Source organism: Ursus arctos, unplaced genomic scaffold, assembly GCF_023065955.2.
Source record: "Ursus arctos isolate Adak ecotype North America unplaced genomic scaffold, UrsArc2.0 scaffold_1, whole genome shotgun sequence".
Classification (NCBI taxonomy): domain Eukaryota; kingdom Metazoa; phylum Chordata; class Mammalia; order Carnivora; family Ursidae; genus Ursus; species Ursus arctos.
Genome location: NW_026622763.1, coordinates 13,286,649 through 13,305,348, shown reverse-complemented (window position 1 = coordinate 13,305,348; position 18,700 = coordinate 13,286,649). Strand labels below are relative to the sequence as shown.

Below are 18,700 nucleotides of genomic sequence, written 5' to 3'. Positions count from 1 at the left end.
TTCTTTGCAATTCCCGGACTATACTAACATTTTCCAGCTTTAAATAAATATTGAAATTAAAATAAATGCCTCTAGGCTAAAATTTTCCATAAGGATTTTCTTGAAGGCAATTTCTAAGTGTTTGAAAAAGGTGGCTTGGGGAGACATGAGCCAAATGAATAGAACTCATACTGTTTTACAGAGAGTCTTAATGTCAGGACATTTTTGAGGTTGTTGTCTCTTTTGTAGGCGCTCTTCTCTTTTCCTTTTAAAATTCCTCATCCATCCATATAATCCGCCCAAATCTTATTTTACTGGTGGTATAAAAACCCATAGAAGCGAAATTTTTGGCAAATTTATGGCAAAATATTGCCTGGGTGGCTCAGTTGTTTAAGCGTCTTTGGCTCAGGTCATGATCCAAGGGTCCTGGTGATGAGGGAACGGAAGGCAAGCTGAAACAAAGCAGAAGCTGACACCCTGCAAACCCCACCCCCCATGGGGTGTATGTGACATTCCTCAGGCACTCCTGGCTGTCCTAAAGGACAAAGAAACAGACCTTACTACCTACAGCTCATTGACAAGTCCTTGAAACAGGCACGGTGACATTCCTCTAGGAACTTAGCTTCCTTGATGTTAATATTTTGCTAAGGGCAAAAGGCAGTCCTAGCCTGACCCCCTCCCCTCCACCAAGATCCTGTAAGTCTATTTTAACGTATAAAAATTCCTTTGGAAACCTCCTTTATCTCTAACCCCCTCCCCCCCAAGACACGTGTTGGCAATCATCCCCCAAGCATATGGCCCACCGATATACATCTGAAGGATCTCATGACTAAGGTTTTATTAGACAGTAATAAATGACCTCTTCCCAACAACAGCTAGCCCCCTCAAGGTCCTGGAAACCTTGCTTCCAAAATTCCTTAGAGACTTACGCTATCCCTAACCCCCTCCCAACTTGAGGGTATATAATGGGCCATTCCTCACAACCTCGGGGCAGCAGCTCTTTCTGCCCACGGCTCCCATCCCCGTGCTTTAATAAACCACCATTTTGCACCAAAGACACCTCAAGAATTCCTTCTTGGTCATCGGCTCTGGATTCCACCCCACTGAACCTCATGTATAGTCCCCAACCTCATCACCGGGACCCAGCCCTGTGTGGGGCTCCCCACTCAGTGGGGAGGCTGCTTCTCCCTCTCCCTCTGTCCCTTTCCCCTGCTTGTGCTCTCTCTCTTGCTCTCTCTCTCAAATAAATAAATAAAATCTTAAAAAAAGAGAAATTTATGAGCTATAGGTAACATTAGCGAAAACAAGAAAGATCATATCAATACTTGCCTAGATGCATTTTGTTGCAGATTTAATTTCGACTTTAATTTTGAGAAGTAAGTGTACCGATATAAAGGTTAGAAACATAAAAATCCATTTTATTGTTAACCATTTAAAGGAAGGGGGGGGAAAGGTATTTCACTGACACTTTTATGGAAAGCTCTGAAACAATTATGCTAGGCCCAAATTTCACCTAAAACTTTCCTCAAGACCACTGTAACATGATCACATCTATATTATAGCACACCTTCTGACAAGGAAGGGGTTATAAGATTCTGTACTTTCTCTACTTTGCTACTGACCTCTAAAGCTCTTCTAAAAGCTCTTCCTACGGAAACAGCTGTCCTCAAACTGCTACCTGGTCGAACTTGGGGAACGATTATCAATAAAAACCTTATGAAGTGCTGTGGAATGGAGATGAGAGAAGTATCAGTTATGCTTTTATGACTTAGTAGAGAAGGGGAAAAGGTAAAGAGTAAAAAAGCCAGGCAAAAGCACAGAGAGTCAGCATCCCTGGGGGGAGATCCCAGCGGCCTGCGCTCCAGACCCCTCAGTTCCCCTTGGAGCAGAGGGACATGCTGAGGGTCACGCCTCCCAGAGAGTGTGCGTGAGTCAGTGCGCGATTCTCTTACACCGCCCACAGGACCTGGATACTCACAACCCACGACTGCCTGGTCAGCAAACAACAGCAGACCAAGCCACCTCCTACCGTCTAAACAGTCCACGCCTACAAGCGGCGGCTGATTTCGGGCAGACCGGAAGCCCTTTTGCCCCGTCTCGCGGGCCCAACAACAAGTGCGGGTACGAACCGGAAATTCGTCGGCCCCGATCGTCGGAGCGCCGCCTCGTGGACTGCGCAGGCGCAGTGAGGCTCCGGAGGAGCAGTGGGAGGGGAGGAGGAAGAGGCGGAGGGGGGCGGGAGCCGGTCCCAGAAGATGGCGGAGGCGGGGGTGAGTTGGGGTCCCCCTGCGAAGCTCTGGAGCTACGGTGCTGAGGGAAGCGGCCTGAGGAGGGGGATGGCCTTCGGGAAGAGGCACTGCTTGTGTTTTTGCAGGCTGGGAACCCTGCTGGCAGGTGCGGGTAGCCAGGACCACAGATGGGGCCTGAAGGGCGAGGGGCCCCGCTTACCTGGTGAAGGGTCGGCGAGGTCCGGGAGGGGACAGCGGGGTGGGGCGGAGGTCATAGGAGAGGCTGAGGCTCCCCGGACAGTGGAAGAGTGTCCGAGCGGAGAGAAGACTGGAGGACGGCGGGAAGGGCGACCCTGGAGATCTGATGAAGCTGGAGGTCGCTGAGCTGTCAAGCATAGAGCTGTCAGGACTTGGGAGGCTAGTAGCCAGGGAGACTCAGGCTGGGGAGGAGGATGGATCCAAAAAGGTAGCTTTTGTAGTAAGTTTAGAATCCGCAAAAAGGTATGTTGATATTGGGTTGAGGAGTGGGACTTTGGCATTTTGGATCGGAATTGGACACCTCTGGAGCAGGTGTGTGGGTAAATCCAAAGAGAACACTTGCCAGGACCTAGAAGTCAGTTACTGGGATTTTGGGGTTGCTCAGTGGGAATTGGCAATCTGGAAAAGGAAGGCGGTGTGGATGATAGGGGACGGGGAGAGGGGTGGGGGGAAGTGTGCTAAAACAAGTGATCATGACCCATGCCCTGGTAGTGTTGGAAAAAAAGTTATAAAAGTATGGTGTTAGCTCCATAGTCTAGAAAAATATACCACCACGAAGGCCTTCCTATTTTGTAGGATTGATGAGATGCTTTAAGAAGGAATGGGTAGGCTTGACCCCTGGGCCACTGAGACTGACCCAGATCAGTATTGCAATAGAGCGGAGGATTGCAGGGGAAGGGCACGCTCCAGTCCTAGGTACAGGGAGAAAGAAGGGAGCCAAACAGTGGCTAGATTGTGTTTTCCAGCTTCGGGGCTTGGCCCTGATTGCCACCCATGGAGTGAAAATGAATGAAGAGATGCCTAACTAATAGGGTCTCCAGGGAAAAAATATTAGCCAGGTACTCTTCCTGTGTTCCGCTTTCATTCTTTCTCTGCACATTATGTTGACTAGAGTGATTTGTTGTAGTCGGCAGTACTTATCTGATACAAAGTGACCAAGCAATGAATCATGTACATTTGGGAAAGAGGTCGATTCTTTTTAAACTGACAACTGTTGCTTTTATGAATGGTCTTTTGTAAAGGAAAGAAGAAGGTGCAGTTCAGTAATTTAGAGACACGTTGTTTTCATTGTTATCAGAAAATTATTCCCAAATGGTAGAGTAACCTTTTTAGTGACCGAGATTTGACATTTAAAAGTAGTAATGGGATGTGAATGCTGCTTGTTTAATGGTTTCTGTGTTTGGGTTTTAATGTAGAAAGGAAAAATGAGTTGCATTGTCTTCAAGGCAAACATGTTTGTCTTTCTCGAAGTTTTAGTGTGCATAGCCTATGATTCACATTTGTGTGCTTTTATTTAAGGAGAGTTAAATTTTTTTCATTGATGTGTGTTTTTCCTGATGCTTATGCTTATTCTGAGACTGCCATTATAATTAAGAGAGCATCTGATGAAAGATGTGAGGTAGTAATTTAATTTTATTATTTTGTAGTCTATCTGACCTAAACACCTGAAGAGATAAGGTAATATGAGGAAGGAAATACACTTCTGTGACTGTTAATCACTGGAAAATGAATGATCTTGTTTGCTGAGAAGGTGTTGAAATTGATCAAATACAACCGGTTCTTAAGGTTACTAGAAAATTTTGTATTTGTTTTCAAATGCCTATTGCCTGAAAGTTGTTTCAGTGATCTTTGATTTTCATTCACAAAGTCCTGAATCACTTATCAATTATTTTTTTTAAAGGAATAATATCACCCATTAACAGGTGGTCATATAGCTGGACTAACGTTTTTCCAGTTTTGATGATTTGTTATTGACCTGTTTAAACTTTTGAACTATTTTTCTTTTTGTTCAGTAATGTACTTTATAGAAATTGTTGGTCAGGGCTCAAGGAAGAATAAGAATTTCTTATATACCGTGGGAGATTTTTCTTTGTCAATTTTTGAAAAAAAAACCACATTATTTTTGTATTAACAATAGTTGATCAGTATGACTTTAAAAGCTCCCACTTGTGTGGCGCGTGAATTGTTTTTGTATGGTGTTTGTAGTTAGGGCAGTGTGGTGAAATGGGAAAGAACTCTAGAAGGAGCCGGAGTGTTGGGGATGTGGGGGAGGGCACCAGTCCTGGTGCTACCTGGTAACAGTGTTATCATCTCAGGAAGTTACTTAATTTATTTTGTTTTGTAAAATGGGGGTTAAAGACACTTGCCTCATTGTACCGGGATTATCATGGAGGATCTGTTGGGGTATTGTTCTCTCTAAATAATATCTTTATACCAAAGACTTCTTCCCTAATCAGCAAGTTATTTCTTGAGTAATCTTAAAATTTTCAAATATAGATTTTTTTTTAAATTTTGGAGAAGAATCAAATTTATCATTGATGTAAGAGTAGTATTTAAAGGTATAGGTACATTTTGCTTTAAGAAAAAAAAATACCAATACCTAATCAGAAAACCCAACTTTACAGTAAACAGATTAAGGGAATACTTAATCCCAAAAGCTTTCATTTAAATAACTCACTTCCCTGTTTTGTGACTGATACTATAAGTAGCATGCTTTTTTAGGAACTGAACTGTTGGATAGTAGGGAATGAGTGGTCTTGTGGAATTTCTTACTCCTTTGGTGAGTCTGTTCATTTCCGGAAGTTCACTTTACACGCTTGTGGTAGCAAGATCCAGTAGTACACAGCCTTGATCTTGTCACCTCACTTGACCACTTTGGGTTTCATTTGGAATGCCGGTAAAATGAGAGAACTGTTAGATCACTGGTTCTTAACTTCTTTTGGATCATGGACTTTTTAAGTACTTGGTATAAACTGTGGAACTCTCCAGAAAAATGCATATGTACACAACTTTTTTGTTTTGTTTTGCATCAGGCTCACGGACCCCCTGGAATAGATAATCTCTTAGTTCCTTTCTATTTCTTAAATTTTAGGGTACTGTGATTCTAAAGCATTCTTTTATTTTTGTCTCCAGTAATTATTTACTATTGTATTATTATGTTGTCATAAAAATCAGCTTTTTGGATTTTTAAAATATTATCTTTAAAAAGATAACTCATTCAAATAAACAATTACCAAATAAATATTGTGTTACTTTTAAAGAAAACTTTTGGGGTGAAGTAGGAAACTATAAACAAGCCCTGCCAGGAAAGGTTGAATAAACAGCTGTGGTAGAATAATATAAATAAACAACTTAGAAAGTCTCTAGCTTGAGGAGATAGTCAGTGGCTATCAGCGGCCCTTAGTGGGAGGGCATTGCCTCTCTGGGGGTATTTGGAAATATTGTAGGAACATTTTTGTTTGTCTCAAATGGGCGAGGGGTATGCACTGGCATTTAGTGGGCACGAGCCAGGGACATTAAGTGTTTTGCAATGCCTAGGACACTTGCACACAACAAGGAATTGTCCTGCCCAAAATGCCAGTGCCCTCTGACCAACACTGGTGATTGTGAGCTGGCACAACTGAAAAACGCTTCTTAAGCTGAAGTTGTTCTGCTCTTTTAGAAACATAATTCAACACAAAATATCCTTTGCCATAAATTCCCGCCTGGAAAAATCACAGACATAAAACAAGGATTTACTAGAGGAATTGGGGCTGCTTAAAATGGATATATACTCTTTGTCCTGAGTAGCCATTTTAACAGCTGAAGTTGGGACGCGTTGCTGTGTGTACTGGAAGTCTGGGAAGTGAAGGGTCTTAACGTAGTATGGTGGTATACAGTATGTAAGTTGGCCATGTGATTTTTTTTTCTTTAAAACATCTTTTTATACTTCGATCTAGTAATTTTGAAGAAAATTTCAAGGCATTTGTGCATTTACTCTGATGGTCTCTGTGGTATTATATGGTTGCCTACTTATATTGAGAATATATTACAGTTGAGTTAGTTTTTCCATGTCACCATCTTTTCAGTAACCAAATCCCCTTCCATAAATCCAAGTGCCAAAAAAGAAGTCTGAGGAGTTGGGCTGGAATGGGACTCAGGCTTAGAGGGAAGAGGATGGGTTTTGGAATCAGACCTAAGGTAACGTTCCAGTTCTTATACTGTGTGTCGTGTGATGATAAGCAAGGTGCTAAATCTCTTTGATTTTGCATTTCATTTGTAAAATGAGGATGATAATCCGTACCTTTGGATGATTTTGCAGATTAGGGCTGACTCTAGGTCTGGCATGGAGTAGGCCCTCCATAGATGGGTGCTATATCAGGAGTCATGATTATGGTGATGGTGAAGAATCCTGCAGCAGCTGAACACCTGGGTGCTGGTCTGCTGGCTAGCACAGCGAGGAAGAGTCTGCAAGACCAGATCAGGACCAGATGGGTTCTAGGCATTTTCAGTTGGTGTGCAGAATGTTTTTGTCCATGAATCAGCTGTAAGACATACAGTTTTCTGTAGTCCTCTAAGCTACAGCGCTCAGGGAAGCTATGCACTAAGTCTGGTTTGCGAGGACTAGCTTGAGGACAGACGTCCCCCTATGTGTGTTGGGCTCCGAGCTTTGGATGTGACAGAGGTTCAGTGTAAAAAAAAAAAAGCAGTCTGTTGTCTGTGTTTATCACACGGAACTGATTGGCTATGAGAGGTACTAGTACTCGCTTTTTCATACTGATTATTTCTAAAGTCAGCACCCCTCTCCCCAACCACCAGTTTACACATGGGTTTTGTGTTCACAGAAGGTGTCCAATGTTCTTTGCCTTAACCGGATGCACACAAGAGAAAGACCACTTTCCGTGGCTTTCAGGAGCCACGTGGCTCAAACTCCTTACAGTCTAGCTGTGAGGTTACTCTTCATTTTCTTAGCTTCCTTTCTTCGGCTTCCTATTGCAGCTCTGTCACAGTAGCTCTGTGGTTGCAACAGAGGGCTGACTGGGTCCCGGCAGGGGTGGGACACAGCTGTGGCCCTGCCAAGAGTAGGTCAGGTCTGCTTTCTGTGCTTGGTGTGTATGTAGGAAGTGGGTGGCAGTCTGTGTTTTGTAAGATGCTGTGGTGCAAAAATTCAAATATGTAACCATTAAACATGAAAACATTTTGTTCCCCTGTGGAGGTCATCCTCATGAGCAAGTCACATTTTATTGTGAGCAGTACAGAATTTTCAGTTAGAATTTGTTGATTTTCTGTATAAATTCATTTATTTTTTTATAAAGTATACAGATTTTTACCTAAATCTCCAAGTCCATGTGTTCTAACTGATGGGCTTGGCGATTTATGTAGAAAAACCAGAAACCAGGATTTTAAGCTTCCAGATTGTGGTAGAACTATCTCAGGTAACCTGCTCTGCTTTTCTTTGAAGCGGAGCAAGCTGTTGTTATTATTATTCTAACCTTTGAGCCTCGAAGGTCACTTACTCTGTCCTGGTAAATATAAGTGTAACACTTTTTTATTATATCATGCATATAAGAATGTTTTTAAACCACTTCTTATTCAGTAAATAACTAATTTAAATAAATAGATAAGCTTGTCATTTCATTATTTGTACTTTGAAATTAATTAGTATTAAAATCAGAAAAATTGTATGATCATTTATTAGACAAACATTGATTTCTTTTTTCTTATCTCTTGCAGGATTTCTGGTATGTCCTCTTCCAGGATAAGATGCTGTAACTGTCCAAACTCCAGTCTGCGTTGATTCACAGACAGTTGTCTTTTCAGCTAGGAAGACTTTTTTTTTCCCCCTTGCTGGTTTACTGAACGTATGAAACCATGGCAGAAGGAGAGACAGAGTCACCTGGGCCCAAAAAGCGCGGCCCCTACATTTCATCTGTCACTAGCAGGAGTGTGAACTTGATGATTCGTGGAGTGGTACTATTTTTTATTGGAGTATTTCTTGCATTAGTGTTAAATTTACTTCAGATTCAGAGAAATGTGACGCTCTTTCCACCTGACGTGATCGCAAGCATCTTCTCTTCAGCATGGTGGGTACCGCCGTGCTGTGGCACAGCCTCAGGTATGTGTAGGTGGCTTCTGTAATGCTTAGAGAGGAAGGAGGGCACATGAGTGTGGCTGTTGTCTGAGCAGTACTTGTTTTTCAGCTTTAATTTAAACACGGGACAGTGGACCTGTTTGAAACGAATGGTTCGATGGGTTGAGGCAAATGCGCACCGTCTCATAACCCATCACCACCGTCCGGCCGTAGAACATTTCCATGACCCACAGACTCTCTTGTGCTCTCTTGCAGTCCGTTCCCCACCCCTGGCCTCAGGCTTCCACTGATCTTTCTGTCCCCAGATTATTTTTGCCCGTTCCACCATGTAATATAAATGGAATCACAGGGTAGGTACTCTTGTGTCTGATTTCTGTCTGACTTATGAACTTTGTAATTTTAAGCTGTTATCTAGTGGTTCTCTCTCTCCCCTAATGGGTGCAAGGTACCCCAACCACACATTGCACCACTTCTCCAAGATACAATCCTAGGAAACTCATTGTCTTCATTTGAATTAACGTTTCGCTGTGGGACTACCTGGGCAGAAGCAGGATCATTGCATGACTTCAGAAAGTTCTTAGTGCCGCAGCTCCCTGGTGCAAGACACCCGACACTGATCTCACATCTAAAAAGGAAAGAGGCCTTTGGTTGTGTGAGGCAGTGTTACTACACTCCACCTTCACGCATTCCCCAGCCTGCCCTAGTCCATTTCCATCTCTGATTGGCTTTCAACCGCCGGGATCCAAAGAGAAGCCAAGATTCTGCCTGCGTCTGATGATGTGAGAAGAATTCAACTTTCCTTGCCCAAAGTTCTACCCTGCCTATTCCACCCCAGTCAAACATCCTCCACCATGCCAGTGCTTCGAACCAAAGCATGAGGACATGTGCCAGCAGGATAGCCAGCAGAAATACTGTCTCTAGAGCCAGGCAGATGAGCCCAGAAGAATAGTCCCAGAGAAACCGGACTGGCCCTGATAGATATCAGGCAGCCATCCCAATAAACTTTGACATGTCCTTGGCACTGAGAGCCTGGGTAGGAGATCCTGGGGTAGCTGTGCCTACTGTTCTCCCCATCCACCCCCCAAAGATCTTCCTGCCCAGAGAGCTGGGAGCCCTGGGTACTACTGAGTATGTTACTGGTTTGTTGGTATGAAATACAAGCTAGGGGCCAACAGGCAAAGAAGCCTGTCTACATGGCAGGCAGGTGGCTTTGTGTCTAGAAAGCTTTGCCTAGCCAGTCCAGCTGTGGCCAGAGGCTGTTTTTGAATTTGAACTCCGTGAGCCCATCTACAACTCTGCCTCTGTTCTCTTTCATTCTGTTTGGTTTCCCTTTAGTTTCCTAGTAAATGTTCCTTTTGAAAAATTAAAAAAAAGAAAAAAAATTTAATCTTAAAAGAATCTTGCTTCCCTTTGGGTTGAAGCTTTTCACTTCTTGATTTTGTCTTTTCTTCAACCCACCTCATGTTAGGTCTTACTCTGAATTATTTTGATGGTCATCGTCACTGTGGTCTTAAGGGTTAGATCTGTGTGTATTATGGCCTTGTTTTTGAAGTAGATGAAAACTATTGAGTAGTGTTACTCAAGTTTAAAGCTGCATGTTATTATTTTTTAGATATTTGTACATGCTTTTTTTTTGGTATCTTTTTTTTAGATGTAGTTCAAGGATAAAGAATAGTTAAAGAGATTAATAAGTAGATTCTCTTTGCTTAACGTTATCCTATTTCAGTAGTTATTTTAGATCTTTTTTGGTGGACAAGATGTAATGGATAAAGTGGAGCATTTCAGAAAGCCTTTTAATGCGGAGCTTCCATAATGGATACTTTTTAGCTTTTTCTAATGACTGAGACCAATAGATTAATAACATTTTATAAAAGAAAGTAATAGAAGGAAGCCATCATTGTGTGGTAGAAGAAAAGTCTGATCAAGGGAGAAAATTGCTTTTTGGAATGTCCATTTGGTGTTTCATACTTAAAATACACCAATACCTTGCAATATAATAATAAATAATAAATAATAAATCCTTCTTGACTTCCATCCTTGAGCTAGAGGTCGAAGGGGGAGGAGTTAGGTGTGAGATGTTTTAGAATGACCTCGTGGAACCTACTGGACAGTTGCGTGGATGGAGAGGCATGTTGTGGTAAGGTTTCAGTGTAGTTTATGTGTCGATGTCTCTATTACAATATTCACATTAAAAGTTTATAAAGGCAATGATTCATCGTTTCCCCAGGGTTATTGACATTTTCTGAGAGACTAGGCAAACTCATCCAAATAGAGGAGAAAGCATAAATGATATTTTATCATTCTCTGTTGTGTCTGCTAGTCCTCATGTATTTTCTTTTCTTTCATCTAAACTCAAAAGAGAAAAATTAAGTTTTCCCATCATCTTTTTCTAGTTCGTTTATTTTCTTATATGGTATAGCTGCTATCTGGCTACCAGGTGAAGCTTTTTGGGATTTAGAAGAACATATCTTTTCAGAATAGACAAAAGGAAGGTCAGGGGAGAGAAACTATTACTTATTGACTGCCTCCCAATGTTCTAGGCACATCCCTTAACCCCAGGGATCTGTAGGGCAACTTTGGGAGTGAGATTTTGGCACTGTGCCTGCTGTGGGGGAATGAGGAACCTGAGATGAGGTGAGGATGTCATTCAGCCCAGAGTCTTAGAGCCGGTGAATGGTGCAGCTGGGTCTGGCATCACAGGCTGGAGAAGGGGAAAGAGGAAGCTGCTCACACTTCCTCTCGACTCAGGGCGCCTCTCTTGAAGCTTGCAGATGAAGTGCCAGGCGTGGATGGGACATGCTGCTGTGTGTTGGACATTTGTGGCTGGGGCAGGAGAACTTGACTGAGGTTTCATTGTACCTCCACTAAGGAGAGGAGTAGTGGCTGCGTCTGTCCCTGTGGCTTGGCCACTTTCGCCGCAAACTCATATTTAGGAAGGAAAATTCCAAATGTTAATGCCACATTTCAGTTACTTTGTCCCTGCTTTCCTTCCTTTTCCCAGCCACTAGGTTTGGCACACTTACAAACCGAACTTCATACTTCTCCATTTGGGGGATTTACGTTTGCATTTCTTGCTTAAGTGTTTCTCCTGAAAGCAGTACGTTCCATGGGGTATCTGGGCAAACAGAAGTAGAGAGGCATTTGGAAATCTATATTCCAGTTAACTCTGCTACTGATTTTGTTGGGGTGAGTCGTGGCATTTAGTAGATGAGAGTGAAGATACCAGATTTGTGGAAGTTGTCAAAGGTGGAAGATGGATTCTTGCACCTCCTGCCCCCAATTTTAGGGACAATATCAAGGAGATAAGAAGTTAATGATATAAGAAACATAGTGTATACAAGTTTACGTGTGTTAGAAGTATGTATATGTTTTTGTGTGTATGCACTTGTATGCATTTTCAAAACTCTCTAGGTTTTTACCATCTTAAGTCAGAAAAACTGATAATTGTCCTTTGCTTTTCCTATCCAACCAATATTCATAGACAGAGCAGCTACCTTCTGGAGATTCTCCAGAATCACCACTTTCTACATGCAAACAGAAGGGTCCCTGGCTATTTGCTGTCTTCCCCTGTAGCACCTAGTGCTGGAACATTTGGTAGCAGTGCTTCTAGAGGGACGCCCAGTAGAGAACTCTGGTACAGTTCCTTTGATCTCATTTTCCTTTTCTTAGTTCTCTATTTTTAATTTAATAATGGCTGGTGTTTCAAGTTGATTAACTTCTCAATGTGTGCAGTACATTAGAATCAGAGTTAGAAACCTCTTGAACGTTACAGAGGGTTGCAGAGGAATCTTTCTGAGGAATGAATAGAGGAAAAAGATAGTCATCATCATGTGGGTAAAATAACTAGGGAAATTGACTTGAAAATCGCAAGTAACCAAATTATATTCATACCTATGAAACTAATACTTAACATAAAAAGAAAAAACCAAATCTTTCCAGGTTAGCCAGGCAGTCATTTACCCAGTTCCTGGAGAGCCCTGCAAGACTCCTCCCGCTCTCACCTCCCAAGTTTCCATGTTTCCGCTGTCTCTTGGTTCAGGCCCTCTACCACTCTGTTGGAAATTTTCAGTTGTCTCTTTTTCTGCTTCTAATTTTGTACTCTGACCACACGCCACTCCCCTCTCCCCATCATATGTTGTTGCACACTCAGCACTGTAAGAGTGAGCGCCTCTCTATCTGCTACAAATGCAATGGCATTATTTCCTGATTCCCCAGTGTCTGCAGGGTAATCTCTATAATATGACCCTTGCCAACTTTTGTCTCCTTCAGAGTCTTTCTGAAGCTCCCGTTTTGCCTAAAGTTTACAATTTCCCGGTGATAGTGGGTATTTTGCATTGTTCATGCTTCCCCCCCCAATTTTTCCCTTAGATTAGAAAGCCCTTTCCACACCACTGACCTGCTGAATTTGGCTCCTGCCTCAGGGGCCACCTTTTCTGTGATGCTTTCCCGACACTCCAGCACCCTTCCTCCCCTCAGCACATGCCAGGAGAAGACGGGGGCCCCCCACTAGGCCCTGTCAGTGCCACTCCTACCATGTTACTGTATTGAATTGTTTCTGTGCTCACTTTGGGGGTGGGATCCCCCGCAAATAATCAAGAACCAGACATATTATGGGAGCTTAAGGATTTATTGAATGAAACATTGCCTATCCTGTAGTATTTTTCCATGAAAGTCCATCTCATTCAATGGCTGTGTTTTTTTCAGCCCCTTCTCCTTGCAAAACATTTAATTTAACTGTTCCTCTTAGTGCATCACTGAATTAAACACACTACCCTGAAAGAGTGATGACTTAATATTGATGTTTTACAAACTTCTTGTGGTTTTGGCTTGGTATGCTGTAACTGGTCACTGGGAAGTGACTTAAATCTATCCCAAGAAATGTTATTTTGCATCAGAGAGCCCTCCGATTAAGCAGGGTGATGTTTGCATATAATGTTACGCAGGCATGATTTTAACCATCTCTTGTTAAAATGAAGAAGTCGGGAGAGAGAGAGAAAAGAAGCCCAGACATACTTCTGCGGAGCTCTCAAACGGTGGAGCCTCACTGTGCTGAAGATATTGCTATCAGACTCTGCCATGCCTTTATTTAAAGGGAAGGAAGAAGACATTTAATGGGAAGTGACAAGCTTCCTCGAATTCTCCTTCTCAGTGAGCAGCCGAGAACCATGCATACTCAATGGATTTGATTTTTATTGGCAAATCCCAAGGTTGGCAGCGTGGCAGTTTAAATTCCTTTTTGTGTTTTTGCTTTCTCTCCTCAGTTGTCTCTCACTTGTGAGTCTGACATCACATGCATACAAATCTAGTCAATTTTACTTATTTATATCTTTGCACACACGTCAGTATTCTCTATGTGATAATTCTTTACCTATGGCATCAGCTGCTGAGGAAAATTGACTTGGAATGCCTGATCTTAGTTGATTTTTCTCAGCAACAGGCAAAGGGGGGAAAGAGAGGGAGAGCGAGAGTGAGGAATGACATGAGCTGTTAGTTTCATGACCCCTTGAGAAAAAAAAAAAAGAGGTAATATTCATTTAGATGTATTTCAACTGTTAGGCATGCTTGTTGCCATTTTAATTTTGCAGGAATTTGGAAATGCTGTCAGTTAATCTCCCAGGATTTTAGAGCCAAGCCTTTTAAATAGGAATATGATGTGAAAGTTTTGAATTTACTAATAGTTGTTGGAGGTCTGCATTGCTGAAATTCGTTGTTAATCTCTTGATGATCTGTGAACCATCTATACTCAGCAGAAGCCTAACTCAGAAGAGCACTTTCAGATTTGTGGATTAGAGCACGCATACATCCTTGCAGCCACTCACCCCCAGGTGGAGGCGTGGCTGTGAGGCCTCTTTTTAATACTACTCCATTGGTATGTTAGCCTGTGATTTTTGGTATTAATTGATTTCTCTTTTTCCTTCAAGATTGAGTGCATCATTTGTGAGATATAGCTAGCCAGCACCGGGTGGGGGTCCTGTTCCTCGGGCGCTCAGATGTTGGTACAATAATTTCAAGAGACATCATAGGTGGCACTGGACATTTTAAACATTGCTTTTCAACTGGTGTGACAATTGTGTCTTTATTACTTAATGGCAACATAACCGTCCTGTTTTTTAGTAAGATTAGCAGGTCAAAGCTGCCTAGCTATTTCCTGTTAAGTTTAATCTGTAGAAGTTTATTTTCCTTATAACTTGCTGAAGAATGTTTTGGTTCATTGTCTTTTTTGGTGACTAACTTAGCATTTAAAATCTTCTCCCATTAAATGAATAAAATGTTGAAGTTTGACAAGTATTTTAATTAAAAATTGGGTGTGAGTATTTGGAGTCTCAATCATAGACATTTTGCCTACAGTTATTCATAATTATATGGTTAACAGTCAAGATGTTCTTTCCAAAACTAAGAAATGTACTAAAATGACTTCTCGTTTTTAAGAGTGAATTTAAATTTTAACCGAAAATGTATAGTTCTTAAAGATTATGTTTCCTAAGTGTTTCTTTGTGCGGAGTGAGGCTTTCATGTAGATTTCTATTGCAAGTTTCCCTGTTTCGATATGACCTAGAGACTCATTAGAAGGCCAAGGGGGGTGGGGAACGTTAGGGCACAGCACTGGGCACAGGAGACAAGCTGGAGGCCCTAGAATAATCTGTAGAACAGAACGGCCGTAGCCATCCGAACAAACACTGTGTGTGGAATGACCCTATTGTACTCATTTATGCTTCCGGCTTCTCTTTAGACAGTCTGTGGCATTTTATAGCATGCTTCATGGTTATGCAGTTCAGAGAGAACATTGCTTAACTGCCAGCTGGTTTGATGTTTTCAAATCTCAGAGATAGTAGTAAGTAGAGAAGTAGCAGGAACCATCCAGTCCAAACTGCTAAATTGTGAATCATACACTGAAGTAGTGCTCTGCCAATTATAATTTGGAATACTATTGTAATCATTTGCAGTGCTTTCTGCAGGGGTGCTGTCTTTTTTTTTTCCTCCTCTCTTTTGGGAGGTGAGTTTAAAAATACCAGTGATTGATGTTAAGTAACTTGGGAGAGCTTTTTGAAACAATCTTTCAAATGCTTGTGGGGGGTGGTAGCGACTCTTTAGCTTAAGTTTTGCTACTGTAGCATTGGAGATGACTTAATTTTTTTCTCCTTTTCTCCACAGCTGTGATTGGGTTATTATACCCCTGCATTGACAGGCATCTTGGCGAACCACATAAATTTAAAAGAGAGTGGTCCAGTGTGATGCGGTGCGTAGCCGTCTTTGTTGGTATAAATCATGCCAGCGCTGTATCCTTTCCGCTGTAACGAAACGCATAATCACAAAGCCGCTCCGACAGTCCAAAGGTTAAACAGTCCCTTGCAACCTCACTGTTGTCAAATTGTGATATGTCCCCTTAGCGTAAAAAGAACGTGGGCTGTATTGTTGAAACACCACAATAGCAGCCCTGTGGTTACTGGGTGGGGGATAGCCTCCCATTTAAATCCCGGTGTTTCAGGACCACTGAGAAACTTTGCACGTTTAAACGTTTTGCGTGTTTTTCTTAAACTAGCTACATCATTCTGTATAGTTTCGGTAACTCTAAGATTGAAACAGATAATTGTTCAAAGGATTTCTTTTGTCTCTCTTTTCATTTAAGACTTCCCAGTGAGGACTTGTGGTTTCAGGTGCTGGCTGTTTTTTGGTTTATTTTTAATTTAAGGAACCTATAATTTTTTTCCAAAAGCACATCTATTGGTTTTAATCGACGCCAGCAAACCACGTAAATGTTCTTAAAGGTGGCATAAGTGGAAATGTTCAGCTTAGACATTGGCCAAAAAGAACATTTGTTCCTAAGGTACATATTTTTAAAGTTTGATCACTTATGGATTCTGGCATTTTATTTTGTGGTTAATGAGTATTTTTAGAGTATCCCAGCTGGAATAGAGGTAAAGTACCTCTATTTCCCTTCTCCCATCTATCTTCTCCCCGATACAACAGAAAAAAATACCCACCCCAGAACAAAGGTTTTTGCCCTCATAAGATTTTCATCCTGTCCTCCTCCCTGCTGCTTCTCTTCTTCTCCCCCACCCCTGACTTTGCTTTGTAGAAAAGAGTCTGTGACTGACTAGTTCAGTCATCCCTTTCCTAGAAGATGTGGCTTAGAGAGTGGAGGGGGCAGGAGCTTTGGTGCTGGGAAGAGCATGCAGTGCAAGTCGGGCTGCCCAGGGTTCCTCTTGTGGCTCTGCACCGGGCTCACGGCTGGTGGTTAGCTGGAGAGAGGGTGGGTCATGTGGCCGGTGGATTCTTGTGTCTTTTATAGGAAGTACTGAGCTGTTTTGGAGAAGTTTGAGAGAGGAATAAAGGCAAGTGGCAAGGTCCTCCATTCTGCAGACACATTTGCCTTTCTGTTCCCAGTTGTCCTAGCGCTTGGGGATCTGTGAATCTGGAGGCCCCTCAGTGGCGGTTGCTAGTTTGGTTTTCCATTTCCTTTTGTATTAAAGAATTTCCCAACATGTTTATCTTTGTGAAATCTTTGAGATTTAGGATTTTATAACAAACAAATCTGGTGGTTGGGAGGGTTTAAAAAGATAGACTCATAGAATATTGTATCTAGAGGAAAACATAGAAATCACCCAGTTCCACATTTTCTTTATAAAGATAATAAGACAAATGAAAGCTAGAGGGGTTAGGTACTTTGCCAAGGCACTCATACTGCGAGGCTGGGACAGAGTTGAGACTAGACCCCAGAGATCCTGGCTTGAGTCTAGGAAGGGCTCCTTCCCCCATTCAGAGGCCCCCTAAGCATGTAAATTCCCCTCCCAACTGATGGATTAGACCATTCTATTCCAGATGTTTCAGGTGTTTTTAAATAGAGAAATTTAGATAGCCTTTTCTGGAATTTAAAAACCTTTATATATCTAATTTAAATTGTTTGCCTCGGTCATTCTTTTCTTTCTCTGTCAATGAGATACTTGAGTATAGTGATTTTTAACTGTTCTGTCCGCCCTTGAAGCAAAATCCAAAATGTCTGCAAAATTTATAACATAGACTTAATAATATTAGGTTCCCCATGGTACTATTTTTCAGTTAGATGTATTTTACCTGTTTACCCTAGAAACCTTAGTTTCCTTTGACCCTTAATAAAGTTAATTTAGTTATCAAAGATAGAACTCAGTAAATATTAAATTCTACTCTTTTTAAGAATGTTTATTACACAGAAAAATCAGAGCATTATAACCTTTTCTTTGGAGTGTTAGGTATAATGCCTGCTAAAGAATAAGAAAAGCTTTTGCAGAAAGCATACCATATATAGTGGATTTCTTTCTTTTTTCTTTTCTTTCTTTTCTTTTTTCTTTTCTTTTCTTTTCTTTTCTTTTCTTTCTTTCTTCCTTTCTTCCTTTCTTCCTTTCTTCCTTTCTTCCTTTCTTCCTTTCTTCCTTTCTTCCTTTCTTCCTTTCTTCCTTTCTTCCTTTCTTTCTTTCTTTCTTTCTTTCTTTCTTTCTTTCTCTCTCTCTTTCTTTAATAAATCAAGCCTAATCAAGAAATGACCTTGAGGGAATGGCCAACAACAGCCCTCGGATGCTGAGAAGTAAGCGAAGTGGGTGTTGGAGATACCAGCTGGTGTGGTGGGGCGGGGTGGGTGATAAACGACGGGATGTTAAAGGAAGTGGGAAATAGTTTCATATGCATTTTTTGAACTTCTCCTCTCTTCTCTGTAGTTGCAGCATGGCCAGTTAGTTTGGCAAGCTATCTAGTCTCCCCTGGGGAGCTGGATATAGAGCCAAGATGTGGCCTTTGGGACATAGATAATGCCCTTTTAATGATACTTGAAATTAATTCCTTTAGTGTAATCCTCTAGCAAAGAAATGAGAAAATTGAATTTGTGAAGCTTCGTTTTGCCCAGAGATTTTGGAGTAGGAAAGGGCCGCACATTTGTGAATAGATGCTTAAGTAAGTGACGGAAATAAAATATCATTTGAGCAAACTGTCCTATACCAGAAAGTCTCAGGCACCAAAATAGCTTGGCAGGTTGCGAGATAATGTTCACTTCAAGGCTTTATCCTCAACAAATTAAAACTAGAACAGTTGACATAATAGAAAGGGATACTGTGTCCTTGGTCCTCTTGTTTCTGAACTGCATTATTATAAAATGTGTCTGTCAGTAAATCATATAGAGAATGTGGTACCCTGTTAAATAGCTGTCAGCTCTTCTATTTTCAAGTTCTTGTATGATGCGCAAGTAATTCTGAACCTGTTTGAGAAGTAATATTGGTTTCTTTTTTAGCAAAAGTGTGTTCCTTTAGCAATAGTGTGTCTCAAGACTTCCGGTTACAGTTTTAGTAAAGAAAGCATATCTCAAATAATGGGTCTGATCTTATAACTGTGAGTGTAGACAGAGGGCTTTTTTGGGGGG

At 41.6% G+C, this 18,700-nt stretch overlaps 1 protein-coding gene across 7 annotated transcripts in view; it reads left to right on the top strand.

Moving 5' to 3' along the window:
- Positions 1-18,700, top strand: part of INSIG2 (insulin induced gene 2) — an 89,933-nt gene that overhangs the window by 61,989 nt on the left and 9,244 nt on the right. For 2 of the 7 annotated variants that reach the window (XM_026510125.4, XM_048213917.2), the window contains exons 1-3: positions 2,164-2,249; positions 7,959-8,340; positions 15,469-15,593. In XM_026510125.4, coding sequence (XP_026365910.1) covers positions 8,097-8,340; positions 15,469-15,593 — 369 coding nt within the window. In that variant the 5' untranslated portion in view covers positions 2,164-2,249; positions 7,959-8,096. Of the gene's footprint in view, positions 1-2,163; positions 3,305-7,958; positions 8,341-15,468; positions 15,594-18,700 lie in introns of those variants that run through there. The other 5 variants (XM_048213918.2, XM_026510123.4, XM_044388260.3 and 2 more) reach the window with 5 other exon arrangements.